Source organism: Protopterus annectens, chromosome 5.part0 (genome assembly GCF_019279795.1).
Source record: "Protopterus annectens isolate FY-2018-M chromosome 5.part0, PAN1.0, whole genome shotgun sequence".
Taxonomy (NCBI): Eukaryota; Metazoa; Chordata; order Ceratodontiformes; family Protopteridae; genus Protopterus; species Protopterus annectens.
In genome coordinates, this window is record NC_056735.1 from 1,862,592,623 (window position 1) to 1,862,604,854 (window position 12,232).

General features: G+C 38.5%; 1 protein-coding gene across 5 annotated transcripts in view; it reads right to left on the reverse strand.

Annotated features, from left to right (window-relative positions):
- Window positions 1-12,232, reverse strand: part of ELF1 (E74 like ETS transcription factor 1) — a 960,524-nt gene that overhangs the window by 442,583 nt on the left and 505,709 nt on the right. For 3 of the 5 annotated variants that reach the window (XM_044071689.1, XM_044071693.1, XM_044071690.1), the window contains one exon: window positions 294-648. In XM_044071689.1, the coding sequence (XP_043927624.1) occupies window positions 294-365 (72 nt within the window). In that variant the 5' untranslated portion in view covers window positions 366-648. Of the gene's footprint in view, window positions 1-293; window positions 649-965; window positions 1,283-1,324; window positions 1,433-12,232 lie in introns of those variants that run through there. The other 2 variants (XM_044071691.1, XM_044071692.1) reach the window with 2 other exon arrangements.

Consider the following 12,232-nt stretch of genomic DNA (forward strand, 5'->3'; position numbering starts at 1 on the left):
CCTTTGAATCCCACTGGCTTCATGTTCAACATGAGACTGTGAATAAGCCATTTGATGTCTTTCCTCTTCTGGTTAGCCTTGAAAAATACACAAATTGTTCCAGAAAATCTGCTCCATGATAATAAAATGTAAATAGGTTGAGGAGTAACCACTTTTTTTTTAAATGGGACTTGTTTGGTCACATGGTGGGCAAAAGAATGTGACAATATTTGAACCTGACTTTCATGCTGCTAACAGCTATGAAGGCAGCCATTTGGTTATAAGATGAATATAAATGGTCTGAATTTTCTTACCTGTTGCTCATCCTCCATGACGCTGCTTGCAAATTCAAAAACCAGTTCATTTTGTTGAACTGCTGCAGCCATACTAAAGCATTCCTTGGGCCCCAATGCCACTTGAGAGGACAAGTCCTTTTGTCAACTGTACATTCACCCAGTGCAGTTACTTAATTCCGAGACAGTGTTCAGCTGATGTGGAATCAGTCATATGAAACAAAAAAGAAGAGCCGTGAACTTCCAAGATGTCTGGTTATTGACACCACCAGTGATAAAACTCCAGTGAGAAGATGAAAAGACACTTGGGCCACCAGTTTCTAGCTTATCTCATCAGGTTGACCAGTAATCAACAAGTACACGTGGTCATTAAAATCTGAAAAGCAACCATACAGAAAATTATTTATAGTTACAACAAACGTCCTGAAGCACATTGTTAAGAACATTTACTATAAAGACAAAACATTGTTAGGAATTCTGCTTTGAAAAGCTGCCCTAATTTTTGATAGCACGTACTTCACGCACAGACATGTATGAAATCCCTCTTTTTGGCCTCTTTTAAAATATTGTTTTGTTACTGTTGACAAAATTAACAATCCTCTTACAGGCATGCTTTGCAATGTTTACAGCTTTGCGGTGAGAAACACAGAAAATGGTGAACTTTTCTTAAATCCATTATCGGCCCATATTTACCTGCACATGCATATTCAGACTGGAAAGGTTTCTCAGCCATGCTAACACATCACAGTTCAGCAAAACGAGTCATCAGTCAAAACAGTGGCTTCATAATTATTTTCAGTTGAACCATGAAGGTCTGAAATGGCACTTTTGCCATTATATAAGAGGATAGATCCACTCATGCACTGCACACCGATCTATTCCTGTTTTGTTAACTGCTGATCAGTCTTAGCACATCAGTTTCTCTTTCACCCTGTTGACATCCACATATGACTCTGACAGTCACACTGGAAATATTTAATTTTTCTTTCCTTGTATCAAAATGTTCTCAATTACTATTTTTACAAATGGTAAAAAAATGCCTAACAACTAACCTTTCTAAGCACCCCAGATGAGAGTATTGCAGCTTCATAGAACACTGAGCTATTGTTATTTTCTTCTATGTGCGTGCTTATGTATGCAAGCGTGCGTGCGTGTGTGTGTGTGTGTGTGTGTGTGTGTGTGTGTGTGTGTGTGTGTGTGTGTGTGTGTGTGTGTGTGTGTGTGTGTGTGTGTCTGTGTCTGTGTGTGTCTTTATCTTAACTCTAGGGCTTGCAAACAGCAGGAAGGAAGCAGTTTTGACCACGTCATGGCAAACTAGAAACATGCAAAAAAGCTCCTGCTAACACCAACGCCCCAAGCCATACCCTTTTTTAGCTGACAGTGGAAACTGCTTCAGTACACTACAGAGCTTGGGCTTTGCCACCTCTGAGCTTCCTTTGGGCAACCAACAACAAAAATACAGTATATGGAAACAATGAGTTTCCCATTAAGTCTAGATCCCAAAGACAATAAATAGAAAGCTAGCCTCAGACCCTTTCACAGCTAGCTTTCTTTATGACTCCACAGCACTTTGTATTATACGTTTCAGTTTTATTTTTATTTTTTAACTAGAATGCTTTCTTGGAATATTTGAAACATATGATCATGCTACATTAAGGAAATCTTTCATAAGTAGTAATACATAATGATGGATGTACCTTACAGTATAGCATATTAGAAAGCTTTTACTGTAAACCAGGAGATGCTGGTTTCAGCATTCTTTGCATACAGGAAATGTAATTAATTATGAATTATCTAAAATATGCTTTCAGCATAGAAACAGCTGGGGAGATAAGCATACAGTTTCTACCTCTGCTTTACTCCATGTGTTGATCTTACACTTATACAAGTGCTAATAATATGTGGCATTCAGCTTTTCTGTACAGATTTAGTACTTAATGTGTTTGGAGAGGTTGGGCAAAAATACAGCCCATAGTATCAGTCTGTCTTCCATATGAACTGTCTGAACAAGAAGAAATGTCAAAGAGCAATTCAAGCACATGGATGCACACCAAGATATCCATCAACAGAAAGCAGCAGGATGTTATACCCGTCTGTAGATCCTTGGTGAAATACTGTCTTAAGCCATGTGAAAATTTCTGATGACCTAATGTCAACAGTAATATAGACAACATGGAGGCACTCCAGATAAAAACATCTAAAACAATGCATGTTCTGCAATTAAAGCAATTTGAAGACAGTATGAATAGCTTTATATTTACACTATAGAGATAAAGCAGGCAAAACAGATAATTTATGTTCAAAAGTTACTCCTGGACAGCTGAAAGCAGGCACAACAGATAATTTATGTTCACAAGTTACTCCTGGACAGCTGGTTTGAATCAGTCTGTCTATCTATCTATCTATCTATCTATCTATCTATCTATCTATCTATCTATCTATCTATCTATCTACCTAGCCTAGCCATGCACCCTGAGAAGTACCACCAGATAGGGTCACAGACTAGCAGTAGGCAGGCAGTTTGAACAACTAAACAACTATACATATATTTTGACTGTGTGTGTGTGTGTGTGTGTGTGTGTGTGTGTGTGTGTGTGTGTGTGTGTGTGTGTGTGTGTGTCTGCCTAGGAGTAATTTGGAACCATCTGATTCTTTTTTTGAGCTTTTTTGTTTGCTCCCACACTGTTTGCCATCAGGTGCTCCTGCTGCATCTCTTGGATTGCAGGTCCTACTGAGCTCTCCTAGCTCACCTGGACTTACTTCAACTGATGTTCTGAGCTGGTAAGGAAATCAACGCACCCTGGGGCATAACCATACTGCTACTGCTGAGGGAATGCTTTACCTCTTTACTTCCCCACCCCCTGCATGTACCCAGTGATACCATAAAGGTACGATTTGCAATGGGCATCATTGCTGAACTGCCCCTCAATTCCCCAAGGGGCTAATGTCAGCAGGACACCTCATCCTCTCTCAGGCATTATTGCACAGTTCAACCTGTTTCCACCAGTGAAATAGAACTACATGAGTGTGCCCTGAATGAGCACATACCTCCCTCCTCCTCCCCAAGGATGTGCATACCCATCCTCCCTGTCTATTATTTTAACTTAGGTCCCAGAGGTTGTATTCAGGGCTTTATCTGTCTATGCCTGCAATAGAATGTAGGAAACTGGACAGCATCAGCAAAAACCCAATCAGACACAAGCATAACAAACAGACTCTACACAGGAGACACCACAGCCAGGATTCAGATTGGAGAGGCAAGTGTTATGAGGCAGCTTCATTAACTGTGGCAGAACTATGTCAACTGACTATATCTCTGTGCCATTTTGCAGCACACTTGTGCCAACCAGCATCCTGATCAACATGTGCCATGAGATCTTTAACATCTACCAGAATAACTGATACAGTTAAATCACACCATGTGACATATATTGAATTTAGTCTGCTTCAAATAAACAAAACCCATATACCCGAAAACGAAAAGACCGAGATGACAACATTGAATCTTCATTTAAATGATGCCTCACATAACCGACAATTTACCCAGGGCAAGAAGGCAGTCAGCCAACACACACAAAAACACACTGAAGCATTCCCAACCCACGCACCCCCCCCCCAACTAATTATACAAACTTGGGTTGGGAGGGTGGAGGGTTGGTATGGGTGTTTTACACACACACAACACAGGTTTGAATCTCACAGGGGATAGTGGCTAGGCTTAAAAAAATGGTAAGGGGGCAGTTAGCCTAGTACTAACCTATGAACTATGAACTACGGGATCACACTATAGTGGGGAAAAGGGCAAACTTCCAAATGTTGGCTGTCTGCCTCCTTTCCTTGGCTAAATTGTCAGTTATGTGAGGAGTCGTTTTAGTGAAGATTCAGTTATGTGGGTTTTCGTTGATTTGAAGAAAACCATTTGAATTATACAATAAAGGGACACTGATATTCAAAAATGTGCACTCTGACTGGACAGCCCAATCAACGTACTTATAATAAAGCCAGACTTACTCGCAGGAAAGAGTTTGGTAGCGTGCCACAGGGATATTTACTTTTTCACAAAGCTATAGAAATTGCATGTCACAAACTGTTGTTTTTTTTCTAAATACAGAAGTATAAAAAATAAATAAAACTAGTGTTTTAACTAAGCTATGTCGTTATGAGTGCTTACTGCCCAACATAAGTCCAGGCAACAAAGCACTCAGTAGGCATAGACATCTATCAATCAGAAAAAAAGATGGGTTTGCATGCCAGGATATAAGCAGCTGCAAGAACAGGGCACCCTGACTCCTATGTTTTTTTTAAAAAAAAAGCAACAAAACCTGCAATGATAAACATGTGCCATGCAAGCATAGCTATGTACATACTGCACACAAGCACAGTACATGCTTCATACAACTACATGAAGGAAGAATCCACAGAAGAACAATAAAGTACATTTATACAATTAAATGTTATAAATGTTAATTAAAGAATTAAATACCAAACAATCATCTAGTTTTCACAATTTGACTCCTGATGAAAAGAGAGCCCTGGAACAGCTACAGACTAATCCGAATATTTACATTCGCCCCACAGATAAAGGAGGGGCAACGATGATTTTAGACTTTTCCATGTATATGAACAGTATGAAAGATATGCTTAGTGATAAACAAACTTATAAAACACTTAATAGGAAGGAAGTAGATTCAATGAGAAAGTATGTGCATGATTGTGTATATGACTTATTTATGACTAGAGTAATCATGTATGAAATGCATCTCTTTATGTTAGTTGATGAACCAACAGTTTCTGTTATACATGGGCTACCCAAAATCCACAAAAATATAATTAACCCCTTGATGAGACCAATGCTCTCAAGGAATGGATGGGTGACTGAGCCTTTATCTATATTTATTGAACATGAATTAAAACCTATAGTGGAGAATGCCCCAGCTGTGCTTAAAGACACTGAAGATTTTCTACAGACTTTTTGGGGACTTTATTGATCATTTTGGCTCAGTATTAAACATGTTTGTGGTTACTCTTGATGTTAATACACTTTTTACAGTTATACCCAATGCATATGGCATTGAGTATATCAGAAATATTTTAACTAGTTAGTAGTTATAATAATGAAATGATTAATCTTATTTGCTCTTTAATAGATCATGTGCTTGGTAATAATGTTTTTGTATTTGATGATATGTATTATTGGCAGAAGCTAGGTGTCACCATGGGGACACCATGTGCGAACAGCTATGCCAATTTGGTTATGGCAAACTGGCAGTCAATGTATGTATTGAATAATCATCGATTTTCATCACATCTAAAATTTTATAAATGTTTTGTAGATGACGTTTTTATTTTATGGGATGGTACAACTGAGATGTTAATTTATTCAGTATATGGAGGGGTGCAGTACATGCTTCAGATTTACTATGAAATGTTCCATGACTACCACTGACATTTTAGATGTATGCATATCCACAGATAAAGATGGTTCAGTAACTACATGTCTGTTTAGAAAAGAGTGCTGTAGAAATAATTTGTTGCATCATACTAGTATGCACCCCCCACACATTTACAAAAAAATTGTAAAAGGCCAGTTTCTTAGAATGTCTAGACTGCATACTGAGCAAGAAGGCTTTAATGATGCTACTGAACAACTCACGAATGACTTTGTGAATAGAGGCTATAAGAATAGTGAAACACAACAGTCTTTACTATCAGTGAATGGAATGAGATCTGATGTTGGCGAAACCATACCTATTTAGAGGTAAACATTAATGTTAAAAAGTGATGTAATAATCTACTTCTCTGAAGTCCAGGCCAACACGAAGGGACTCTGGCTGACAAAGTTCGCAGATGACTGCAAGTTGAGAGGCATAATTAACTCCCCAAGTGATGTTGACATCCTACAGAAAGGCCTCACTGAGACCAACGACTGGTGTCAGAAGCATGGCCTTAAGCTCAATGCCAAAAATGTGTTGTCATCCCCTTTGGGAAAAACGGAGTTCCCATGAATTACCACATCGATGGTAGTCCACTGAAAACAGACGGCGTCATAAGAGATCTGGGAACACAGGTTGACAGCAAACTTTCTTTTGACCACTACATTGCCACTGTGGTCAGAAAGTCCTTCTATGTGTCACATCTCATTACTAAGGGTTTTGCATTCAGGAAGAAAGAGGTCATTGTCTCCCTCTACTCTTCCCTCATTAGGCCAATCATCAAGTACAATGCCCCATTAGCATGTACCTCACTAGACACCTACAACAACTGGAGAGGCTGCAAAAATACCTCACAAAGAGGATCTTAGACCTTAAACACTTGCCCTATATGGACAGACTCAAAAAACTCCAACTATTCTCGGTCTCATATCGCCTACTTAGAGGCGATCTCTGCTGGACTTACAAAGCCATGTCTGACCCAGCTCTGTAAGAAATGCTACATCTAAAGAAATCCCAATCCCTCCACACTACACGGTTTAGGAGACCTCAACCTCATTACCACTAACAACAGAACAAGCTGGAGGGACAGATTCATAACCCACAGACTGCTCATGCTATGGAATAGGCTTCCCATACATGTCAAGTGGAGCGCCTCACTGGCCTTCTTCAAGACAAATCTTGATGAGTAGATGGGAAATAGAAAATTCACCCCGGGGATCACTTCAGTGGCTCTACTTGACAGAGGCACTGGGAACTAAGGTCAGGTGGCATGATACCAGGGTAATCCAATGGGCTAGGCTTGTAAAGGCTCCAGGGCCATTAGGCTAGTACACACCTATAAACCTATGAACCTATAAAAAACAAGTTGTACAGGTCCAGTAGGAAGTCATATGCTCCCCTGCTCCAAGGGCAGTCCTACAGGAAAATCTAATGAGAGTGCCTGCCCATGTCCCAGAGGTGCAAAAGGGAAAGTAAAAATAACCAGAATCTGTAATGGGGAGTAGAATATTACAAGTATAAATCAATATCAGTCTGTGAATGGATTAGTTTATTTAAAAATAATGAACAGCTATTCTCTGCCCTATATGCAGCAACCAAACCCTTTCTAATCAGATTAATGAAGTATTATTATTATTATTATAGGCAGCAACTACTGCTAAAAATTATAACCAAGGTGCACCTGTCCATTTTTTTGTTTAACATTATGGTACCCATGAAATTTTTGCCCATGTAGGATTCTTATGAAGGACAGGGCAGTCCTGCTAATCAGCATTGTTCTTTTTAAACTTCAGCTTGTTCCAGGGAAGGAACATCAATGTGATATCCATTAAATTGCTGGCTGGGTCTCTGTTAAACAAAAAGGATGTCTGTTACCCTGCAGTCTTTTGTTTAAACTTCAGTTCTTAAATCACTAGCCTTATCTATCCCATAGACTTTCACATGTGGAAGTTCATTATAGCATACGATTTAACCATAGGGGTTTAGCAGTCCTATGGAATCCTGCCTAAAAACTGATTGAATATGCCGTCTCTATAAGGTCCCACTATCTGGGACTATCTTCTATCATATATCAGAGCTTTGGTATCAGCTGGGGTGGGACAGAAGAAGATCACATGCCCTGTCCCCCAAAAAATCAGGTTACATTTTTTTCAATCCTGCTGCCTGCCACCCAACTGCCAGACTGAACAAGCCTCCCAAAAACTAAAACTATTCTCATTCCTCATGATATGATTTCTTAGCAATGAGCTACCTTTCAAATGTACCATTCTCTATGGTGCACACCATTTACAGCCCTTAATTCAGACTCTTTCACTTTCTGGTTTCACTCTCCCTTAACATGATTTAAGCCTCTGGCTGGCTACTTAATTGCAGTCTCTCCTATCGACAAGTGAGTCAACTAGCCTGAGATTGTGAGTTACAAGAAGCAGAAAGCTTGTGAATTTTAAAAATAAATGGAGTGAGCATCACTAGGGATAAGGAAGATGTGGTCTTTCTTGGTGGCAGCAGTGGGAGCAATGGAGACTGTGAGAAGATGTGGGAGTAGGACGGCCATGTCAGGAGAACCAATGAAGAAAACAGCAGCAGTTAGAGGAAACAACGCCCTAGGCCTGGGACAGCCACAGTAGGAGAAGCAAAAGAAAACCAGTAGCAGCAGCAAGACCAGACAGCAGATTTGGCAGCTTTCCCAACAGTCTGGAGTTGAACAGACTTCTTGCAGGTGCACATATACATTACTTAAATCCTGGCAGACAACCAGATATTCTGGAAAACAAAAAAAAAAAACCTTATACCATCTTTATGCACACAGAGATTACTTTTCTTCCATTGCAAAAAACACAAAGTACATGTTAGCTAAATTAAAAGTACATTCATAATTAATTATTTGCAATGTGAATGTAGTGTAGAAATAAAGAAAACCAACGAAAAGCAAGTCTGATGCTCTTTGGCTGTGTGCCCAGAATCAATTTTATTTTATATTGAGCTGGTGAGAAGACAGTGAACATGCTAAAGAATGAAGTAGATCCATGATGATAACTGCTTAGCAAGTTAATGTATTAAATATATTCAGTGAGCTGTTTGGTCAGGAAGATGATATGTGGGATATAAGATGTTTTTCCCTCGTGGGGAGTGATGTTATGTTAAGCACTTTCAAAAGTGAAGGGGAAAAGGGAGAGGCTAAAAATGTGTCAGAGTGGAATAGAAATGAACCTGTTGCAAGCTTTTCAGAATTTAGAGAAGGGATCTTATATATAGTAATGCTTGTAATTTCTTCTAGCTCATTTATGGTGGACATATTAATTCTTATTTTTAAGTAGAAGAAAAAGCTATAAATATAGAGGTATAAGTGGTGTAAAATGTAAACGATTTGAAAGCATAGTGTTAACAATAAAATGATAAGGAATGACATAAAAGAAAATAATGAACTAATTATAAAGTAGTATCAACAACAGATACTGCAAAGTCACTGGATACATGAAAAACACTGGTGTTGACACTAACCTTACTTGTGAACCTGTTTATTTTTGTCAAGAAGCTATTCACTTTCTGCATAAGAAAGGAAGTTTTGCTTTATTTGAAAGTTGTCTGAATTCATTGTTAATTATACGCATTCCTTACAGTAGGAGTGTTTGAGTGGGATCAGTGTTTTTGCAGGATTTGTCTCACTGTTCAAAGAAGTTTGTCAGGTCAGGATTGCCACAGGTGGCCATATTTTGTCACTTACTTTTTTTGGTAAGGGACAGTTTTTAAGTTGTTGTGGTAAAAATAAATGTAGGAGAAATTCAAGGCTTGCATCAGAGTTATTTTGTTGAAGGACAGTCTCCCAGATGTTTTGGGAAAGTGCAAGGAGAACAGGATAAAGAAAGGATTTATTACATTATCTAAGCAAAACAATTATCCTTCAGGTAATCGTATTTTGAAGAAAAATGTTACACAAGAGGAGAGGGTACTATATGTGTAAAAGGAGCTGAAATTTGTGCTTGTTGTAGTTTTAGAAACTGTGAGTACACAGGCTATGTTTTGACTTTCAAGATGTTACTCTAATTTCACAGCCTCCATATTGCACATCTGTAGAATCATTTCACAACAAACATGCAAATGTTTGCTTTTATATATCTGGGAGAATATATAATTCATAACATCTTAAATATACTTTGTTTTTGAAATAAGAACTAAAAACACTATTTTCTTGTCCCTAGAAGTGACATTTTCCGGCAAATTACATATTATTACAGTAACAGGGAAAGTATTACTAAGAAATCTACATGCAACTGTTCTGATACCTGTGCATTAAAAGCAGAATAAAAATAATTATAAAATATCCAACTGTCATAACCCACTATTGTCACCCTAGTTGAAATATTCATGAGGAGTCCAGTGAGGAAGGGTATGTGAAGACTGGTTGAAATGGGTGAAGGCTGCCAGCCTAGCCAGATAGAATTGTGCAGATAAGTCTATCATTTGTAAATGTGAAATGTTGAATTTAAAACAATGTGGCAACATTGCCATCTGCTGTAAAGAAAGCTAAGTCAAGCATTTCTTGTTGGTCCTTTGAAATTAAAGTTATTTCATCACTGCCTTTCATGTTTACAAGTCGGCTCCAGTCCGGCTAGATGAAGGCTTCCTGCTGATTGTTATAAGGCTGAAGTTAATAACCAGAATTTACATGTGGAATGTCCTTTATTGCTCTAAGTGTAAAATAATGTAAATGCAGTTTCTGTCAGCCTGGGAACACCAGGAAAGTGTAAAAGATGATGTAATGTTTTATCAGAACTGCAGTTTCAATTTAAACAGTGAGAACCAGAGATTATTAAGCATTTTTGTCTGAACATCCAAGTCACAGCACTGCCTTATGCTCTCTTTATGTAAGTACTATGTTAGAACTGTGTTTTTTTCTAGAAGTAGCCAGGAATTATAAAGATTAGACTAAGTGTTTTTCTGTGATGTCAAAACTGTACTACAGTATTTCTGTGTGATCTCTGAACTCTTTTGACTAGCACTGTGTAGTAGAAAGTATTGTCTTGTGGTTTTAATTATTTATTATTAAATATTTTAAAACCTTTTAACTGTGGCAGGTTTGTATAGAGATAAGTTAAGCTCTAGAGTACACTGCATACTTATAGAGTTTATTGTACAAAGCTACTCTAATAAGCATTGACTAATTAGTCACACTTAATTGGATAATAATATTGCACAGTAATAATTGGACACCCTTTTAAGGGCCTTTTGGTAGCTGATAATATTAGCTGGGTGGTGGCAGTAACTACTACCATATAGTCTGGGTAAAAGGGGCACAGTTGGAAAACCTGTGCCAGCCTTCCCCAGGAGTGTCTGTGTGGTTGTATAAACTTATCTCAAATTGTGTGTGTCAGCTACTTGGGCAGGGACACAAAGCACTGGTTGGACAGAGAGGGTGCTGGAGATTTTAGCTTGCCCAACTAGGCCGAGATCTGGACCCTATAGCTGTGCCAGTGGGGAGTCTTATTGGGGACCTGGGGAGCAAGGGAGCAACCAGCCCCAGACTGACTGTGATCTCTGTGTGCTCTTAAGGGAAATTGCACTCTACTGTGTGTATTTGTTATCCTTTCCTCATATATGAGATGTCCCTTCTGGTGTTAGTGGTGAGGACTGAGGCTCCTTAACTGCTGGGCCAGGGCATGGGTGTCACAGGGTACATGAAATGATTGAAAATGCGCTTTAACATGCACCACAAACCATCTAAAACCCATGGCTTCTGGAGGCCCTGCACACCCGAGACCTTCAACATACTTTGTTTTCTCCAGCTAAGCTCAGTCAAGCTCCATCAACCCTTCAGCAAATTCTCTGGCTGGACTTTATTATTGGTTTCTATCAATGCTCCTTAATTTTGTGTTATATGGAAAATGTGACCTCCTACCTGGAAAATTGTCTACAGATCCTTGTATATCAGAGACTTTTCAATGCTGCAAAACCTGACATTTTGAAAAAAAAATAATATATATATATATATATATATATATATATATATATATATATATATATATATATATATATATATATATATATATATATATATATATATATATATATATATATATATATATATATATATAAGCCATGGCATATACCCTACAGCTTCCTTTAGTTTAATGTCTAGAACAACTTGCTTAAAAAAATAAATAAATAAAACTTGTACATTGTGGTGTATGTACTTGTCCATGCCCTTTTAATACCTCATTTAATTTAATCTGACAAATACTACCACTGGACTTTCCTGTCCTTTGATACGGTTAAGGTATGAGTGGCCTCAAGTGAGTAGGCATTTATGTGTTTGAGTGTGTGTCTACCCGGGTGGCTGTAGTAGGAGGATTAGTTAGGGGGGAGGTAGATTGCATGTATGCATGTGTGTGTCTGTGTGTGTGTGTGTGTGTGTGTGTGTGTGTGTGTGTGTGTGTGTGTGTGTGTCTTTGAATATGAGTTTATGTGACAGCCAGTGCATAAGAGGAGTATCTGTGACAACACGATAAATGTGCCTCCACCATTCACTGC